Source organism: Sciurus vulgaris, assembly GCF_902686455.1.
Source record: "Sciurus vulgaris genome assembly, chromosome: 5".
NCBI lineage: Eukaryota > Metazoa > Chordata > Mammalia > Rodentia > Sciuridae > Sciurus > Sciurus vulgaris.
The window spans coordinates 174,910,287-174,930,993 of record NC_136465.1 but is presented as its reverse complement, the minus strand read 5'-3'; the positions used below and the strand labels follow the sequence as shown (position 1 = coordinate 174,930,993).

Genomic DNA, 20,707 nt, shown 5'->3' with positions numbered 1-20,707 from the left:
CTCCACCTCGCTCAGGCCTAACTCAGGGTCCGACTCCTGGGGGACCTCTCTTGAACCTCAAGTTCCTCATCCAAAAAATGGGCACAAGAAATCCTACCTTGTGGGATGTCTATGAGGGAGAAAGGGGAATCCACGAGTGGGCCCCTGTTGGGCCCGCACCTGGGAAGTGCCACCGTCCCCCTCCCCCGCTCGCCCCTTCACGTCTGGAACAAGAGGCAGTAGGCGAAGAGTGGGTGGGGAATGGAGAAATCGGCGGCTCACCAGCCTCTTCCTGTTTTTACGGCACAAACATGGCAGCAACAGCAACCAAATCACGAGGCGAAGGGAAGGTCAGCACCACCCGCGCCCCAGACAGGGCGGTGATTTCAGTTGTTCACAGGGCCTTCCCCAGCTGGCAGGCCTCGCTACCGGCAGACACAGCTGGGACTGCTGTCCCACACCCTGTGGTGTGGCGAGCATGTCCCACTGTGGTTCATGATTCTGGTGGGGGAGAGGCCGGAGGAGGCCCTGCTGGCCTGCCTGGCCGCCCGGCAGCACCAGGCCTGCGCCCTGCGGCTGTGGCTGAGGCGGGAGAGTAACGTTCTTTCCAGTGAGGACGCCTTGGGCTCCGGGGTAGCGTACGCTCCGTGTCGGGAAAGTGGAGAAGAAGTGCCACCCAGGGTCGGCGGGTCTCAGTCCTGCGAGATCCACAGCCGCCAGGCAGGGTCCCCAGCCTCCCCAGGGGCACCTTCTCAGCCTCCTCCATTGCTGTCCCCGCCACCCGACGCACACGGGAAGCTTGAGGACTTCAGCAGTGGCCACAGAACCCACACGGGGCACACTGGGAATCTGGCAGGGCTGGCTGGGGACGGGGTAGGTGTCGGAGAGGCAGCGGAGCATCCCCGGGGGCAGCGTTAACAGCTCTCAGAACACTGCAGTTCTCAAAGGCCGCTCAGCCTCGCCTCCCCAGGGAGTGCACGCCAGCTGCAGCTTCGTATGTGGCCTCAGACGTCTCCAGATTTGCTCTTCTCACCCAGCAACTTGTGGTATTTTCCCTATGCGGGATTCTGGTGTCAGTTGTTGGGGAAAACATCTCTCTTTTTCTCCACACGCGCGTATATACACACACATACATCTGTAGGAATGTGTGTGTGTGTGTATACACACATATTTTCTATGCATTTTTCTATAAATGTGTAGACAGGGACCTATATATGCACTCACTTTTTTTTTTTCAGTGCTAGGAATCAAACCCAGGGCCTCGCACATGCTCACACACGAATTTCACCTCTGAGCTACAGCCCCAGCTCCCATATTTTTATTTTTTATTTTTATTTTATTTTATTTTTCTCTTGTGATATTGGGGATTAAATTCAGTGCACATGCTAGGTGAGCACTCCACCACTGAGCTGCATCCCCAGGCCTTTTTATTTTGAGACGGGGTCTCACTAAGTTGCCCAGGCTGGCCTTGAACTCAGGATCCTCCTGCCTCAACTTCCCAAATAGCTAGAGTTACAGGCCTATGCCACTGTGCCTAGCACTTTTCTAAAAAAATTGGAGTTGCATAGCTTTTTATTTTTCCCCCTTGTTACAATATCTCATGAATATTTTTCTGCATGAATAAATATCCTTTCACAAGATTGTTTTTAATGGAAGAGACTCTTTCACTGAAGCCTCTTTCCCGTCTGCGTGCAGCATCCTCTGGGAGTCGGGCTGACTTACCAGAGTGTTGCAGAAGCCCAGCTGCCTGCAAGTCACAGGGTGGCTTGGAGAGGTTCAGGACCAGAAAGGATAAGAGACCATGGGACTTTGCTAAGCCCTTGAGACAGGGGTCCACCAGCTGGGACTGGACCTGGGCAAAGAAAAATGACATTAACAACAATAGGATGATATCAGAAGATGTTGGTTGTGTACCTACTATGTGCCCAGCACTGTCATAGTCTATACCAATTGTGACACCGATCGTGTCTCATTAACCCTCTGGATAAGGCTTTAGGGTTCAGGTGCTATCCCATTTTCAAATCATCTATTGCTAGTATGTAGAAATATGGTTGATTTTTGTATATTGGCATTATATAGAGTGACTTTGATGAATTTACTCATTAATGCTGATAGTTTCTCTGTAAATTCCTTTGGATTTTCTCTGGGGCTAATCACGTCATCTATGAATCATCAAAACTTCACTTCTTTCTCTCCACTCTTCCTACCCTTCTTTTTCTCCGCCTACTTTATTGTACTGCCTAAGACCTCAGAAGGTTTTTAAAATTCTCTTTCTCTTTTTTTGGCAGTACTGGGCATTGAACCCAGGAGTGCTCCACCACTGAACTACTTCCCCAGTCCTTCAAAAAAAATTATTTTTGAGACAGGGTCTCACTAAATAGCCCAGATCCTCCTGCCTCAGCCTCCTGAGTTGCTGGGATTACAGGTGTGTGCCACTGTGCCCAGCTTCTTAGTTTTTGATCATTCTTTTCTAATGTGTGCATTTTAGGCTATGAACTTTGCTCTAAGTATGGCTTTAGCTGCATCCCATAAGGGTTTGGGGAAATTTTCTTTTTGTGGTTGCTGTTTGCAGTGCTGAGGATCAAACCCAGGACCTTGCACATGTGAGGCAAGCACTCTGTCACACAGCTCCACCCCCAGCCCCCATCAGATGTTCAACATGTCATACTTTTATGAACTTTCAAGCTAAACTTCCCATGAGAATTCTCCCTTGCCCCTACTAGTTATTTAAAACTGTTTTGCTTATGGTTTACAAGTGTTTAATTATTTTCCGGTGAACATTCTGTTTTTTATTTCTGGATAATTCTATCATAATCAGAACATTCTCCCTCCTCGGGGACACCCATGTGTCTCTGCATGGTCGTATCCAGCGGGCAGTTCTTGGTTCTCCTCTTCCTTGAAGAATCAACAGCATCTGACACCACTGAGCTCCTCCTCCTCCTTGATACTTTCTTTTCTTGATTCTGGAACATTCTACTCTCTCCTGAGCCTCTCCTGACTCAGTGCCCCACCTCCTTCTCACTCCCTGGTTCCTTTTCAGCAACTGTGGAACCCTGACCACTAAACATTGAGTAACCATTACAGCGCAGTCCTGAGACCCCTGTCTTCTGTCTTCAGTCCCCTCTCTGGGTGATCTCACTCAGCCTCAAGGTTCCGAACACATCCAAGTTTGTATCTCCAGCCCAGACATCTCTGAACACCAGACCCACCCTCACTTGAATGTCTGATGGGCATCTCCCTCAAATCAAACGCCAATTCTTTACCCAAGATACGTTTCTTCCTCCCGCCTTCCCCACTGTGGGAACAGTGGCTCCCTTCTCCCAGTGGCTCAGGCTGAACATTTTGAAGCTGTCCTTTCCTTCTCCCTTTTGATCATCGCCCAGTCTGACCCATTGGCAAACCTTGCTTCAAAATGTATCCAGAATCTGGTTCTGTTCTAGCCTCTCTGCCTCTTGCCTGGAGGGCTGCTGTGGGTCTCTAATCAGTGGACCTATTTTTATCCTTGTCCCTCATCTGCCTAGGATGGCAGCAGCCAGAGCCGACCCATTAAACCACTGACAGATCATGCCCCTCTGCTCGGAGCCTTCGTGGCGAGTCCTCCGAGAAGCAAGGTGGGGGCCCTAGAGGAACAGCGATCTTGTAGAGAAGTCCCTGTGAGAGGAGATGGCCAGGAGCAGGGGACTCCTGGGGGAGCCATCAGACTGCAGAGCAGGTCCCATCCCCAGTGAAGGAAGAGGAAAGAGGGACAAGTGGATTGCTCCAGGAAATCGCCCATCTTAGCAAGGCCTTCGGGTGCCCAAGACAGAGGCACATGGGGTGTCTTTGCAAACAGGTTTGAGAACCCTGTAGCTGGGGCCCTTAGTCCATCCTGATCCCTGCATAGGGGTCTTTGAAGTAATTCTTAAAATCACCATGGGCCTTTGGAAGTTCACCTAACGTCAGAGCCCTGCTCATGACCTCCAAGCTGTCACCGTCCCTACATGCTGCTCCCAGAACACACCAGGCCCACCCCACTGCGGTGCTCCATGCTGGCTCTTCCCCTGCCTCAGACAGTCCTCCCAGCAGCTGGCCCGTTGCTCCCTCACTCTGGCTTCCTGCTCCCCAGGCCTTTCCAATGCCACTGTCCCGACCTCTTTCCTCGCTGGTCTCCCACCCAGACTCCCTGTTGCCTTTCTCCACCTTCATGGCCTTCATGGCCACCTTTAGCTTAGGTGATTGTCACCTGACTGGAGCCTCTTTCCCGCCCCACTACAGTCAGCGCCTAGGACATGAAGGTGCTCAGGAGCCGTCTCACTGTTCAGGGTGTCCAGGGTACAGGGCAGAGGGACACCTGGGAAATGAGGGGCATGCGCACGGACTTGCATCCCCTCAGCAGCGCTCAGACACCTCCCCCAGCTCTGCCCAGCCTCTGCTGGATCCGGTGTCCCCATTCTTGCTCCTTGGCCTCCAGTCCTTCCTGCTCCTCCCTGCTGCTGAAGGCACCCTTCTAACTGGGACACAGTGTTGGAAAAGCCTCCCCACCCGCCAGAGCAGTGGATGCTCACCTCTGACGTGCGATGCCCTGACCCAGGGCTGGGGTGCTGGTTCTCCCGAGTACAGCTCCTTCCTCTACAGCCCTCGGGTCTCACCCAGGGCCCCAGCGCCAGGCCCTAGATATGGTCCAGGTCCCGGGCAGCTGACTTGCCCTGCCCTCAGCCCACCGGAAGATGGCCTTGGCACTGACTTCACACTCTTGCTTGGCTGGTGACGGCGCAGGTTAGCATCACTACCCACTGGGCAGCAGGAGGCAAAAGGGCCTGTGGGACCTGAGTCTCAGGCCAACGACTACTGCCAAGCACCACAGGCCTGGCCCGGCCCAGCATGGCACAGCCCATGGGCAACCCACTGAGAGGCCAGCCCTGCCTTCTCCCAGCAGGCAGAGTGGAGGGAGGGCATCCTATCAGCCCCAAGGAAGGCTGGGAGGCCGGGTGTCCTGTGCACAAAGCTGCGTCCTGTGTTTCACGGCATGCTGCTGCGCACAGCCTGAGCGTGATGTGTGCCAGCAGGTCATGACTTGTCAAAGGCCTCACTCCACAGCCGCTTGGGGCTGGCCATCTCTGCAGCTCTTGGCCCCACATTTGCCCCTGCCCTGCCCACAGCCCAAGGCCCACCTGCCCCCTCCGTGGGTCTGAGGCCTGCAGAGTCCCAGGGCAAGTGCTCCTCTCTGGCTCTGACAGCCCAGCCTCCGCGGGATCACTTGTGCTGGGCAGCGCACCTGTGCTGGCTGAGGCAGAGGAGCCACCTGTGACCCCAGACCTGCCTCCCAGCCAAGAAGTAGCAAGAAGGCCACTTCTCTCCCCTCTCTCTGCCACCAGAAATGTCCAGCTTAGAGGGGTGGTCAGGGCTGTCAGATCTGAGAGGTCCAGGCCTGGGTGGACAGGGGTGGGGAGTGCAGGCCAGTCACAAAGACCTGCGTGGGTCAGAGAAGGCCTTGGAAGTTTCCTTCCTTAGAAACAGGGTTCCTCCTTGGGAAGGAGCCAGGTTAGGAACCTCTCTCCCAAGACCCACCCTCTTTCTGAGTCAGAGACCCCTTGAACAGGACCTCTGGGGAAGCCCCGCATCCCTGTGTCTGATGCCCTTGAAGTGAGAGGGTCTCCCAAGCGCCAAATGGTTGATTACGCGGGTTTTCATGCCCCACTGCTCCTCGGCGCGCCCGCCCTCCTCCCCTCCCACCTCCCGCCCTCCTCCTGCCTCTGAGCACCACCTGTCTCTCCAGCCTGCCTCAGCAACCCCTGCTTGACTGTTGCCAGGGAAACCGCCTCCTTGGCAACTAGCCGGCATCCATATGACACGCACACTCAGGGAAGAGAAGGCTTCTGCCTCTTGCTCAGGCTGTTGGTGGGCTCTGCTCTGGAGCCCAGTGGGGTCTGGAGTGAGTCCAGGTGGGGGTTTCAGAGGGAGGTGGAGAATTGTGTTTTCCCTGAGGACAGTCAATCACTGCTTATTAAGGACCTACTATTTGCCCAATTCTGTGCAGTTTCCCTTGTGTATAATATCTCATTTAATCCTGCATTGGACCTCAAGACAGATATTATTATCCCCCCTATTTATAGATGGGGAAACCGAGGCACAGAGATTTTTTTTTAAAAAAAGGGTTTGCCCTTGGCTGGCAAATATTAAGAACCAGGAGTTGAACTCAGTCTCATCTGACTTCAAAGCCCTGGTTCTTTTGGCCACCTTCAGGTCTGTGGTCAGGCCTCTCAAGGCTGGGCCAAGAGAAAGTATGGTCTTGGGACACCCCCAGATGAGGGAGGTATCCCCCATCATAGTTGACTTGGCGCTGCTCTCATTGTGTCAAGAGCAGTTTAGGTTCAGGAACCCAAAGACAAACCAGACACGGTCCCTGCCTCGAGGGGCTCCTAGTCCGGGGGAGGCTGGGGAGAGATGCCTCTGGTGGCACTGAGTGCCCGGAGCTTTGGGGCCAGGTCCCCAGCCCCAGCCCGGAGGAGCTCACCCCTCACCCAGGGGAGCCTTGCTTGCATGGGCTGTGGTCAGGTGGGGGTGGGGATTCCCACAGGGGCGTGGAGGAGCGTCCGCAGTGGGGTGGCTGGGAGGGGCCTGAGGGGATGCAAAGGAAGGGGGTACACTGAGAGCTGGAGGGCTCCAGAATCCCCAACAGGGTCAGGCCTGATGGGTGGGGAGTGTGGCCCCCAAGGACCCTAGGTGCTCCCTGAGCCCCCGATGGGCAGTGGAGCAGGGGAGGCCTGAAGGTGTGAATGGGTGGGCAGGACCCTTGCAGGGGTTGAGGCGGAGGCCAGCAGGGTGCCCGATGGGAGCAGGGGCTGTGAGTGTCATCCAGGGGCTGCTGCGGGCAGCCATGCCCTCAAGGGCCTAAGGACAGGCAGGTGGGTGGGACAGACTTGGACTCTCCTTGGCCAGGCGAGTGAAGTATGGACCCAGGGCCCATAGGGCCCAGGACACAGCTGGAGGTCTTGGAGGGAGGTGGCTGGAGCCGAGAGGCCTTGGCCCTGGACAGCAGAGAAGGGGGCGGGGTGACTGAGACAGCCTGGCAGGTTCAGGAGTGTGGCAGCATGGCCACACTCAGCATGGTGCTGCCTGCCCCTGGACTCCCTCGGCACACCAGGGTTTGTGACAGGCAGAGGCCGGCTGCTGGGACTGGGGCTCCCGCTGCCCCTGCCTCTGACCCTGGTCCCTGTCTCCTTCAGGCCCTGCAGCACCAGGAGCCGGAGGTCTATGCCTGCATCGAGCACCAGGCTGGCAGCCCTCCCTCCACCCGGAGCCGCCCCTCCCAGGTATGCAGAGGCTGGGCAGGGGGCTGAGCCTGGCTCTTCTCACTCACCTGACCCTCTGGTCTGTGCGGTGGGCTCAAGAGGGCAGAAGTCCAGGCACAGCGGTCACCTCCCACCCTCTCCCAACAGCGGACCTAGCTGTTAAGAGAAGGGGGTTCAACTCCCACGCCACCCCAGCAGCTGTGCAGCCCTGGCCAGGGTACTACCTTCTCTGTGCTGTCTCCTGGTCTGTAACTGAAGCGTTAGAACAGTCTCTACCTCACAGAATTGCCACAAGGAGAGACCATTGTGCTGAGAGGGCTGCCCCGGAGTGGCCACCATGCATGTGGCCATTAGAGCTACCCCTGGTGGGCACAGCACAACGTCTATACTGGCCAATCTGGTGGACAGTGCTGGGGTTGTACATGCCCCCAGGCTGGGCCTGGCTAATGTTAGAGCTGGAGTCTGAGCTTATGCCAGCTTGGGTGGCCAGGCCAGGGCTCTGCTGTCACCATGGTAGGGCCTCGGGCCCATTACTCAATCACACTTTCTCCCTTTAACCTCAGTTTGCTCATCTGCAAAGTGCATGAGTAATGTTTTCCTGCAATACCGTCCTCCCCAGAACCCAAAAGAGTAACATTTGCACGAGAGCTTTGAACATTATGAAGTGCAAGGGGTTGTCAAGCCAATATAGTAGTCCCCAAGGTGGTAACCCACGGGCATCATGGAAGGGCTGGCAGGGAGGACAGGGTGTCTCCCCCAGCCCAGTTTGGGGCTGTGAGTTGAATCTCCAATTCTCAAGCTCTGGACTAGGCCCTGACCAGCAGGGTCTCCCACCCTGGGACCCCCAAAGATGTCTGTGTCATCTCAGGCAGGGCCCATCCTTGTCCCAGGCCCTGGGTGCTGGACAGAAGAGTAAGGTGTGTCCCTGTCCTCTGGGAGTCTTGGTCTGTAGGAACAAAGTCAGTGACTCCATGGGCACACAGACATATAAAGCCCTGTTGTGAGAGGTGGGCTCCAAGAAGGGGCCAGGCCAGCGCTGGGGGCAGGGAGGGCTCCCTGAGACGCTGAATCCCACAGGTGAGTAGGAGGTAGTCAGGGAGTGGATGCGTGAGGAGGAGGGAGCACCCCAGACCTGGGGAAGAGCATGTGCAGAAGCCCAAGGCAGGGGAGGTGGGGCGCAGAGGACTGTCACTGGAGGGTGGGGACAGGAGGGGCTGTGGGTGGGCTTGGGACAGAGGGCAGGCTTCCCGGTCGCGCCACACAAGAAGTGATCTATTTGCCTCTGAGAAAACTGAATCACTGCAAGCTCATTTCTTCCCACCTAATGTTCTAATGTCCTTCCCTCCCTCCCTCCCTCCCTCCCTCCCTCCCTCCCTCCCTCCTTCCTTCCTTCCTTCCTTCCTCCCTTCCTTCCTTCCTTCCTTCCTCCCTTCCTTCCTTCCTCCCTTCCTTCCTTCTTTATTCCTTTCTCTTTTTCTTACCTCTTCCTTCTTTCCTCTCTCGTCCCTTCCTCTCTTTCTGTTCCTCCCCATTCTCCCTTTCCCAGGAGAGCCCGCAGAGGTTTGAGGACAACAGTGACTTTAACCTGGTCTATGAAAATCTCTAGGACAAGTTCTACCAGCCGTGCGTCTTGTCCTGGATCAGAGGTCGGGGGCACCGGCCTTGACCTGAACCGAAGACCTGGACCTGAACGGGGAGTGAGGTCCCCGGGCACACACCCCAGGGCCTCACCCTCACATTCGAGGCCCCCTCCCCCATCCCGCACCCAGAGGAGCGCTTCCAGTCCCCAGGCCTTTCCTGGACTGTCCCATCATCCTCTCCTGCTGCAGTTGGGAAAGTGCTGCTCGGTCCCTGCAGGCTGGCTGGAACCAGCCTTTTCCTGAAGCCCTCCTCACCCACCTGTGCCAGCCCACAGAGCTGCTTATGTGGCTCACTTGGTGCCAGCCTGCATCTTGGTGCGCAGCCCACGGACCCTGGAGAACACGGCAAGGGCCCCCATCAGTGCTGCGGGTGGGTGAGAGGTGAGGCTGCTGTGAATGTCCCACCTGCCCAACGAGTCCAAAGGCATGAGGTGGCCACACCAGGGAGAGGAAGAGGCTGGCATGGGAGGCATGGGAGGCCGACAGGGCTCAAGGGACAGATATGCAGGCTGAGGCTGTGACGAGTGGTGGTGGTCAGAGGAGGCCTGGAGCAGAAAGGGTCCTGTGCGTGCTGCAGAGAGAGGGGATTCGGGCGTGTTGGGATGTGGCCCCAGCTGAGCAGGAGGTGGGTGACGGCCGGAGCTCCCCTCTCCCCACAATGCCCCCCGGGCGTCTCCCTTCGGCCTGGCCCTCCGCGCTCACTGGCCTCCTGCTGGTCGCACTCTGATCTTCAGGCTGCTCCGCATCAGGGCCTCAGCGGCCCCTCCTTCCACCCCAAGACCCCACCCTGAAGCCCCTCTCGCTAGCCGTCCTGAGCCCACCGCTGCAGCTCCGTCCAGCTCCGCTGACTTCCCCGTCTTCAGCCCCACTCCCGGCCCTGTGTGTGCAGGCCATGTGGGACCCTGGCCTGTCCTAGCTGCCTACACTCCTCTTTCCTGTGGTGGTCCAGCTGTGTGGCTTTGTGCCTCACCTCCCCTGGATGGGCAGAGGGGTCTCTGTTGCAGTTGAGGCTAGGGGTGAACAGTGAGCCTGACCCAGTGCCTGTCTACTCCTCTGAGAGCGCAAGGGACTCCTTATCTTACCCTCGAGGCAGCCCTGCAAGGAAACGGACCCACTGTTTCCTGGGCAGACGGGCTCAGGTTCCTGGTCACCTAGGCTGTCATCTGATGCTCCCCTCTCCCCTCCCCGGGCTCTCCCACTGTTTGTGCCCAGGCAAATTGGATGAGTCAATCTCCCCTCACCTCCCGGGCTGCTCTGGAAGTTTCTGGGGTGCCTCAAGGCCACTAAAATATTCCCATGTAGAATGGGGGACCCAAGCAGTCCTGGGACACCAGCTCTTGGACAGTACCTTCTTCTCTGCAGGTCAGGCCCTCCCTGTGGGGACAGGAGGGCTAAGGGTGGCCCAGATGACTCCAGGTGTCCCCAGGCGCTCTGCTAGAGGGCACAGGGCACCCCTGGGCCCATAGGATGATCATGGGCCTCCAGACTTGGTTCTGGGTTGCCTGAGCAGGATCATAAGGCTGGGATCCCTTCCCGGTCCAAGCCTGTGTTGGGAGGGCAGCAGAGCCACCTTCAGGCTCAGACTCCAGCCACCTGAGGTGGGGCCAGAGTAGGGCCAGGGTGGGGGCAAAAACTGCAGCCAGCAAGATCAGGAGGCACTGCTTGGCCAGGCCTGCTTCCTCCACCTCCTGGGCCTCTCTGTCCTTGACCCCTGGACCTCCCGATTGGGACTCAGGCTTTTCCAGCCTTCTCCAGAGGAGTGAGGGGACCTTGGCAGGGACTTCACTGTGTGACCCAGGCCCCTCACCATGTCTCCCTGCTGCAGCCTTCCCTGCAGTCTCTTCTCACAGAGCAGCAGAAGGATCCCTCCTGCTCAAACCACCTGTGGTCCCCATTTCATTTGGAATAAAATCCCAGCTCCTGCCTGTGGCCTAAGACACCCTTGAGGACTGAACTGAAGACACTCCACTGGATTGGTGACTGAGCCTGGTTTAGGGCAGAACTGGGAGGCCAGCAGGTGCCAAGGTATCCCGTGAATGAGGAGAGAGGGAGAGACAGGGAGTCGAGTGAAGGGCGGGACTCTAAGAGGGACTTTGAGGGGAGGGAGGTGGGAGAAGAATGTCCTGGACTCCCGTGGGCAGCAAGAAGACTGAGCACCTGGCCCCAGGCTCCCAGGACTAAGCCTTGGGGGTGAGCCGGTGAGGGTCGAGGGGAGCAGGTGACAGTGGGGCGGGGGGAAACCGAGTGAGCAGGGAGGGCTGTGGGCCTGCGCTCCTTGGGGAAAGGCTGTGAGAGGGGAGAGAGAGGAACCGCCCCTCTAGGGCAGAGTGGCCCCTGGCCTCTCTGGCTCCCAGCTCCACCTCCAGCTGCAGTGTGGACTGAGCAAGCCCTGGCCTCCTGAGCCTTGGTTTCCAGCAACACTCCTGCCCACTCCGTGTGTCTCAGAGAGGACAGATGGGGAACTCCCTGGCTCTCGTAGGGCTCAGCGGGCGTAGTTTCCTCTCGTATTCATCCTTCAGAGAAGCAGGCTGCTGGGGCAGAGCCCAGGGTGTCTGCCGAGCGAGGGGGCAGGCTTCCCTGGGTGGGGAACGCCGCAGCTGTGAGAAACAGCCTTCTGGAGCTGTCCAGAGCTGGAGCGTTGGCAAGGCGAGCAGAGACGGGGGAGAGGGAGTTCTGGGCCCAGGAGGGGCCCAGGAAGAGGAGAAGGAAAGGGGGCAGGAGGGTAATCAAGTAGGGCAGCTGAGTGGGCCGGAGAAGAGATCTTGGACCTCCAAGGAAGGGTGGCTGAGACTATCCTGAGCGCAGACAGAACTTAGGGTAGGAGGCCAGTGCAGAAGGGTGGCCTTGTGGCTCAGGGTCTCAGTGATGCTGCCTCTGTGCCCCTGCCCCTGCGGGGTGTCCCACCCTCTGTCCTGGCCCGGCCTGCCTGCCCTCCAAGGCCTTGCCACCTGGCAGCCTCTTGGGAGCCTCAGGACTCAGACATCTGCAGGCTCCTTGCCCTTGGCCTCTTCCACGGTGGTAAATGGCTAGAGACCGGGACCCCGTCGGGCTCCAGAGGGTACAGCCTCCCACCCACCCTCGGCACCAGCTCCTCCCAGCATGCGCAGGAGAAAATCACTCCAGGAACTTGAAGTGGGTGCAGGCACCGTAGCCCCTCCTCAGCAAAAAATTTCCAGAGGATTCTGTGCAGCTGAGTTTCCATGGGAACATGCGCCTGGGCTCCGATCCTTGGTGGGGCTGGGGTTCCCGTCACAGCCAGGATTGCAGGACTTCTGCAGGTGGCCTCAGCCAGGCGCAGCCACTGCTCTGGCCTCCAGCCCTCACCAACCTGAAATCAAGTTACCAGCAAAACCTGCCTTTTTCCCCATCTGATTCAAAGGCCACGCTCCACTCTAAGGACGCCTCTGGGATTTCAGGGATGGATTTTTATGTAGTTCAATAGCTTTCTTGGCAGACAGCTCCTCCAGGAGAGGTGGGCCGTAGCCTCAGCCCAGCCAGGCTGAGAGATGTCTCTGTGCCCCCCGCTGCCGGATGCTGGGGGATGTCATTTGCCCTGAGGGGCATTGCCAGCCCTGAATCCAGACTTTGCTGTTGATATCAACTCGAAGCTCTGAGACACCTTCCTTTCTCACTCCTCCCTTGAACTGTGGTCTTGATTTTGGACTCTGAGCCCTGGCAGAACCTTGACCGAGCTCAGGTCAGGCCGTGCTGCCTGCACTTGGCGTCGGCCGGTCTTGAGCGAGTGTGAAAGCAGATGGGGCAGACGCATGCTGCGGTAGAGCACTTCAACTACAGCAAGGTTGAACTACGGCATTCTTTCCCATGTGCTGCCATGCCCCAGCCTCCACCCCAGGCCCTCCCCAAAGGTAACCCCTAAGTCACATGGGAGTGTCTTCCTCTGCTGTTTTTATTTTGTTTGGGGTGCATGAGGTCAAATCTAGGCTCCACCTCGTCCAGGTGAGTGCGCTACCACTGAGCCACATCCCCAGCCCCTGTTTTATTTTACTTTGAGACAGGATCTTGCTAAGCTGCCTCAAACTTGTGATCCTCGAGCCCCAGCCTCCAGAGTCACTGGGATTGTAGGATCACAACACGAGGATAACGCCAGCGTTCTTTGCAGTTTTTATTACATTTATGTACACATGTGTGAACATATAACATATAGGACGTCCGCATGGGGCTCTGGGGAGCTGAGGTGGAGTCGTCTGGAGGAGTTGTCGGTGCTGGCTTTGTTCACACAGCCCCACGTGGTGGGGATGTGCCTGAGCCAGCGTGTAGGAGCTGCCAGACTCTAATTACAGCGGAGGACTCACAGGACGGATGGATGCTGATTTAATCAGGCCCCTACCAATGGCCTCTTCAGTTGTTTACGATTTTTCAACCTCGAGTAAGATTCCGCAGGGAACATTCTTGTGTGTGCCTCGTTGGACACATCTACAAAACTATTATTATTATTTATTTTTATTTTTTGCAGGACTTAGATTTAACTAAGGGGTGCTCTACTACGGAGCTACATCCCCAACACTTTTTATTTTTTAACTTGAGACAGGCTGACCTCCAACTTGTGATCCTCCTGCCCTAACCTCCTTAGCGTCTGGAGTTACAGGCATGTGTCACGGTGCCAGGCTACAAAACATTCTCTCCTGGAAATGACAAGGGGTTCCTGGGGTCCGGGGTGTGGACATTTAAAGTTCCAATGACAGTGCCCAGTTGTCAGGCACAGAGATGACACTGGACTCTTTACCCACGATATTTCATTTAATCCTGAAAACAGTGCTGTGAAGTAGGGGTCTGAATCCCCAACTGACCACAGCAGAGACTACAGGCCAGGGAAGCCAGCTGGCTGAAGGCCATGCAGGCTCCGGACCTGTGTGGTGCACCTGCCTGTGCGGGTCAGGTGAGGGGTGATGGGTGGGGGTGCAGACAGAGCCGAGGAGGGCCCCCTTTCCTTCAGCTGGCCTGCCATCCTCGCACAGCCCGACTTGGTTTCCCAAGGCCAGCTGTGCTTGTGTGTGAGCAGGGATTCTGCCTGCTGGTGTTCTGTCTCCTGGGGCAGCGCAGGTAGGTCGGGTCGTTGAGCCCACACCGCTGGAGGCCTGATCCTGGCAGCTGGCCTTTGGATCCTGGGCCTCTCTGGAAACTCCCAGCACAGCAGGTCTGGCAGTGTGAGCCACCTCTTAGAAGCTTCACAGTCCAGGCTAACACTGCTGTAATGGGCATTGTTCTGCTTTACGACCCTCTCATTACCTGAAAACTTCCTTTGCAAGTGGCTACGTCTGATTTTATTTTACCACTTAGTGGACTTGAGGGGCCAGGGACGGCTGCCTTTTTCTCTGTGTCCCCTTACCTGCCTCATCCCATTACCCAGTGGATGCTCCAGGCCCTCTAGGTCAGACTCTAGCTGACCTCCTGGCCTTGGCTCAGGACACAGTGCTGTTTCACAGGCATGCGCACGCACACGCGCGCACACACACACACTCACACACACACACACAGTGGTCCTGATCCAGGGGCTCCTTTTCTCTCCTTTCCCCCCTCTTCCCACTGCCAAGCTTGCCCACAGAGCCTCCCTCCCTGACCTCCTTCCAGTGCTTCCCTGTCTCTGCCCCAAATCCACCTTTCTGCCGTGGAGAGCTGGCCACGTCATGACCCTCTCACACCCCTGGAACCTGTGATCGCGGTCACTCCATCACAACCAGGGCCTAAGAGCATTCAAGGGGGAAGGAGCCTTCTCAGCGCAGGGTTCTGGGAGAGCTGGACATCCAGCTACCCACCCTCCAGGGCCTTCCACTGACCACAGCTTCCAGGGCCGACCCCCAGTCCTGCCCTCAGGCTCCTCTCACCCCTTATTCTCTCAACAGCAGTGGGTCAGCCTGACTCTGTGGCAGGCCCTGGGCTGGGACCCGGAAGAGATGGTTCTGTTTCCACCAGAGCCCGTCGGCTCATTTCTGACCTAAGCCTCAGCCTCGGCTGCTGCTCCCCATGAGGCCTGACCCACCTTGAACCTTCGCCCATTCTTTGCCTGAGGAATTGCTGCTCAAACACCATCGCCTCTGTGAAGCCTCCCTGGGCCCCTCTCCCTCATCAAGTCTCTTTGGCCCCTCACTACCTCACACGGAGTCAATTCACACACGTCCAGTCCCCAGGAGGCCCAAGTGTCACCATCATGGAGAACATTATTCATCCCTTTTTATGCCTGATTCAGAGCTCTGACTCTGAGGCCAGGTGTGGTGGTACCAGCCTGTAATTTCAGAGGCTCAGGAGGCTGAGGCAGGAGGATCACAAATTCAAGGCCAGCCTCAGCAACTAAGTGAAGCCCTAAGCAACTCAGGGAGACCCTGTCTCAAAATTTAAAAAAAGGGGAGGTGTTGCTGGAGATATGGTTTAGTGGTTAAGCGCCCCTGGGTTCAATTTCTAATACAAAACAAACAAACAAAAAGGAATAAATGAATCCTTTTCTTTGCTGGCAATTTAGTGCCTGTTCCATGCTGAAAAATGATTTTTTTCCCCCAATTTGTAAGAAGTGATCTAATTAGGATGTGACCCATTTTACACATGTGAAAATCAAGCCAGGCATGCCGCTATATCCTTAACACAGGGAGAAAAGAGGCAATAAAAATCAGATTCAGGAAGATTCCAGAAGGCCGGCACCCTCTTGCCTGCCAGGCAGGGGAGGCTCTGGGCCAAGCTTGTGGGAAGAGAGGCCCGGGCAGGGGGAAAGGCCAACAGCTCTCCCCCACCCAACTCCTGTCTGCCAAGGCTGTCAAGAGGCTCCGGTGACACGTGCCTGCAGACTGCATGGGGCCGTGAGCCCTGTTGGGGTGGTTCTGCTAATTGATCCCAGAAGCCCCTGTCACTGCCAGGGGACGCCTCAGCGGGCTCAGCAATGTCCTGACCATGATCTCTGGCCTCACCAGATGGCCTCCCCTCCTGTCTCAGCTGCCTCTGGGCAGGCCCGGACACCCTTGACCACGGAGAGCCCGAGACCCTCCAGTAACCAGGAGCCCTGAGTCCAGCCAGGACAGAGGGTGGGGGGAGCGGGGAGAAGCCACTCGGGGTCCCCCTTTTTCCAGTTGGGCTGCAGCCGCTCCAGCGTCTGGGTGGTGGGCGTGTCGCAGGGCTGCGCAGTCAGTCGGGATCAGTCTCCAGGGCCACGCCCATCCTGGACTGCGGCTGGGGGCCCTGCTGTGCCGTGCGCTGGGGATGGAGCCAGGAGAGGAGCTGGCCTCTCTGACCGCTCAGGACAAGTGTACACAGCTGAGTCCCAGGGAAAAACCAGATCCAGAAATACAAACAGTAACAGTGGCGATGCAGAGCGAGCCCTGAGCCTCCCCTCGGTGCAGAGCTTTGGGTCATTCCTCCCTCAGGGGACCAAGGGAGGAAGCAGGGAGGTCTGAGGAGGAACATGGCATCGTGGCATGGGAAGGTCTCGCCCTGAGCCTGCCTTACCACCCCTGCCCCTCAGGGCTCAGGTGTCCGGCTACCTTCTGGGTTTGAGTCTGTTGAGACCTTGAGGATGCTCCAGCCTCCGTTGTCCCGCGCTTGGGGACTGCCAATGGGTACAGGGCTTCCTTATGGAATAATGAAAACTGCGGAATTTGCTAGTGGTGATGGTTGCCCGACCTGATGAATATGCTGAAATCCACTGAATTATACACTTTAAGAGGGTGCATTTTACTATATGAGAGTTAGATTTCAATAAAACAACACAGAACAGAACACTGCCCTGTTTACAGTCTTTCTGGGCCCCCTGCTCATTGTCCCCAGGACATTACACACAGTATGCTTCCCTGGGACCTTGCCCAGCTCCCCCTGCACTCCACCTGGCCCCACCCTGTCCCCTCTCCTGCCGGCCCTCCTTCCCTCCTACAGAAGGGTTCTTCTAGGTCCTTTCTCAACCTCCAGGCTCACACAGGAAGCTCCCTCTGCCTGACTTATGTGGAGACAAGCACTGATCCCATTTTACAGATGGGAAGACTGAGGCTCAGAGAGAGATAGCGACTTGCTCAAGGCCACCTAGCTGATGGATGGTGTGGCTGAGGTTTAAGCCCCAGCATGGTTACAGAACACCAAGATGTCCACATCCTAACCTCTGGAACCTGTGAAATGTTACCTAACATGGCAAAGACTTTGCAGATGTGATTAAGACTCTTGAGATGGGGAGATCATCCTGGATTATTGTAAGAGGGATGCGGAGGGAGATTACAGGCAGAAGGCAATGTGATGCTGGAAGCAGAAAGTGAGACTTGAAGATGCCACACTGCAGGGTGTGAAGATGGAGGAAGGGACTGTAGCCAGGGGATGCAGCTCTAGGAGCTGGAAAGGGCAACAAAACGGATTCTCCTAAAACCTCAGGGGGAGCGTGGCCTGCGGACACCTTGGTTTTTGCCAGTTGAAACTGTTTTGCATTTCCAGCCTCCAGAACTGTAAGAGAATAAATGTGTGTTGTCTTAAGCCACCACGTTTGTGGTAATTGGTTCCAGAGCCACAGAAAGCTAATACGCTTTTCCTTCTGGGGGAACCTAGTCAGCTCTCTTTGGGAAGCTCTCCTCACCCTCTGCTCAGTCACTTCCCCTGTTCTGCTCCTTGGGTATGCTTCCTGCCAACTTGATCTTGGAGTTAACCATGTCTCTGCCATGGCTTCTGTGATCACCCTGAACTTGGGTCTCTTCTCTTGCTCCCAGGACTGACCTTTTTAGGCTGGTATTAGCCTTGGGTATTGCCCAAGGACAGGCACCAGCTCTGAGGCATTGTGGATAAGGAAATTGAGGCTTGGAAAGGTACTGTGAATGCCCAAGGTCACTCAGCTGGAGAGAGGCAGAGCCAGGGACCATGCAGCCAAGAGTTGACCAGGGAACCCACACTGAAGGGCTCTTCAGAAAAGAGGCCACCCCCACTGCCGCTGCTCCTGGGTAGCAACCCTAGCACCCATCTGGGCCTCCAGAGTATTGGACCCTTCCTGGTGGGCTCAGCTTTAGGGAAACCTGATAGCAAATTCTAAACCAATAAGAGCAAATAAATGAGGGGTGATTACTGACAATAGGAGAGGATACGCAGTGGGGTGCCTCCAAATAGCATCTCCTCCAGTACATTTTAAGTGCTTTATAGGTCATTAACTACTTGACAGAGAGAGCCTGACACTTAAAGCAAAGAATTTGGCGCCTCTGCCAGGGAAAATCAATCAGAAATGAAGACAGAGCATCAGCGGCCTTAAGATGTACTGGGCGGGCAAACGGGATTCAATTTACACATCATTTTAAGGCCCTCTCCTTTGTGTGAAGTGAGGCACACTGTCCTTTGGGCCCATTTATAAATCCCAAACTAGAGTTGGGAAATTCTAACCGTGCACCCCCTGACTTTTGGGGGAGGGTTGTTGTTGTTAATGAAATATTTCGGACATGCACAAGTACAGAGAGGCGCGTAACCACCTAGCCCTGCAACTCAACAAACACCCATTTCCGTTTGGTAGTAGCACCCACTCTTCAAAAATGCGACTTGTTTTTCTCTTCCTGCCTTTTCAAACCCTTCCTGTCTTCTGGCTCCACCTTGTCAGGGGGACCTAAGCTGACCACCCACTCCAGCCCAAGACAGCATTCCTTCCTCTGAATTGGAGTGCAATTACTGCCTATTTAATTAACTTGGTGATTAATCACCAGCTGCTTGTGAAATAGCTTTTATTGTCCTTGTCCATCTCGGATGTGGCGGGGGTGGGGACCAGGCAGACGGGGCGGGGGGGGGGGTGAGGGACAGGCAGGGAGGGCCCTACTCAGGGTACCAAGCTGGACTGGGCCAGTCCAAGGGCAGACCTCAGAAGGCCAAATATCCCAGGCTGCCTTCCTCTTTGCTGTTCAGGCAGCTGCCAGGTGCTGGGACCACAATGAGCTGGAGGTAAGGAAGCCCAAGAGAACAGTGGGCAGCGAGGAAGGTGATCCACCCTGGGCAGCCTCGGGGGCTCTGCTCCTCTGTTCTCAGATCCAAATGTTCTTGCCTCATTGAGGGTTGAAAAATAACCATGGGTACCTGTGAATGTAACCTGATTTGGAAACAGGGTCTTTGCAGATACAATCAACTTAAAATCAGATCACACTGGATTAGGGTGGGCCCTGAATCCAATGACTGGTGTCCTTGTAAGAAGGCCATGTAGAGTCACAGACACAGGGAGAACTCATTCATCTGTTATCAAGCCAGCTCCTCTCCATGCCTGTCTCTGACTGCCCACTGTGTAGGAGACAAAATCTCAGAAAGCATTTTTCTGGCCAATTAACCCTCTCCAGCCCCTCCCCAGGAGCAGCTTGACATACTCCTTCATCAGAGGAAGCCCTCTCCATCCATTCCATTTCAGATACCACCACTCAATCAAAAGGACCCACTTAGGGGATTCCCAAGAACATCACAACCAAAGAACAGTATTCCTGCTCAAGTCAGTTTGTTCCGTGATAGTCCTCACCCCTGTACCTGGAAACTCCTGACTCCCACAAGCCCACTGTCAGAGACCAGCAATGTAGCCTGGGTTGAGCAGGGTGCTTCTAACTTTCCCGTGATTTGAGCTGGGGATTGGGTTTCCATGAAGGGGAACTAGGATTTTAACATGGGCTAATTGATACTGCCAAGCACTGTGCTGGATACACACAGCACCTTCATTGAAATAGCCCATTTCTGCCCTCTTCCAACACTCTTAGTAGAGGAGAAACGGGCTCCCACACTCCACATGGCATCTCTGTGTAGAAAACTGGGGTCCAGTCTTGCAGTACGTCCTGGTATCAGCTCAGCCATTTCCTCGCAGGTGACTGCATTTTTCCTGCACTTTCTTTTCCCCAAGTGATGTTGGTAGCATTAAAGGTAGTTCTATGGAGCAAGGTGGCACACACCTGTAATCTCAGCAACTCGGGAGGCTGAGGCAGGAGGATCACAAGTTTGGGGCCTGCCTGGGCAACTTAGCAAGACCCTGTCTCAAAATAAAAAATAAAATGACTGGGGATATGGCTCAGTGGTAGAGCACCCCCCCCCCCCCCCGGGTCCAATTCCCAGTACTGGGGGAAAAAAAGCTCTAAATATACACATTTTCCATTAACTTATTAATTTAATCAACGAACGTTTTAAGCACTTACTATATGCAGGACCTTGGGGATACCAGATAGTAGTGGGCAGTATAAACCCAGTAATCAAAGTGCTCGTTGGCAGAGAAGGACAAAAACGCAGTTACATTCGGGGTGGTACTAAGCGTTATGGTGGGGAGCACGCAAGCAGAGAGGAAGACGCCGCAGAATTCAGGAGGGCCCCGAAGAGCAAAGGGGACCGCAAGAAAGAAAGGCCTTGAAGAAGGAAATCTGCAAACCACCACCACCACGGCCTGAGCCCTTCTTCGTCTCCGCCAATCAGACGCCAGCACTGCCGGCCGGCGGGCCAATCATGAGCTGGAACGGGAGCCTTGGTCTCAGGCTGTGGTTTCCCGGGGGAGGGCGGCCAGGGCCGGCGCGCCCCGCCCCTCCTCCGCCCCGCCCTCTCTCCGCCCCGGCCCCGCCCCGAGCCCCGCCCCGCCGTGGCCGGCCGCGCCTGCCTGGAGCCCCGTGGCCAGCGGCCGGCCGCTGGGGCCGAGTATTGTCCTAAAGGACGAAAAAGGCGGAGAAGGGGGTTGGGGAGGGCAGCCACGTGGACGCAGGAGGATATATAGCATTTCTTTTGGCCACTGACAATATTGCGAAATGTGTGAAAGAGACGGCACAGCCAGGAGGGGAGCGTGAGGGCGAGGGCAAAGGTAAGCAGCCCGGCTGGCTTCGCCCGGGATGTGGGGCACCGGGAGAAAATCGCGGGCATCAC

The 20,707-nt window shown here is 56.1% G+C and overlaps 2 protein-coding genes across 2 annotated transcripts in view; both read left to right on the top strand.

The window, feature by feature from the left end:
- Positions 1–10,825, top strand: part of NFAM1 (NFAT activating protein with ITAM motif 1) — a 30,089-nt gene extending 19,264 nt beyond the window's left edge. The window contains exons 5-6 of the mRNA XM_079140446.1: positions 7,185–7,271; positions 8,797–10,825. Coding sequence (XP_078996572.1) covers positions 7,185–7,271; positions 8,797–8,856 — 147 coding nt within the window. The 3' untranslated portion in view covers positions 8,857–10,825. The remainder of the gene's footprint in view (positions 1–7,184; positions 7,272–8,796) is intronic.
- A 9,801-nt stretch (positions 10,826–20,626) lies between these two features.
- TCF20 (transcription factor 20) overlaps positions 20,627–20,707 on the top strand; it is a 170,652-nt gene continuing 170,571 nt past the window's right edge. The window contains exon 1 of the mRNA XM_079142246.1: positions 20,627–20,645. The gene's annotated coding sequence lies outside the window, so the exon portion shown is untranslated. The remainder of the gene's footprint in view (positions 20,646–20,707) is intronic.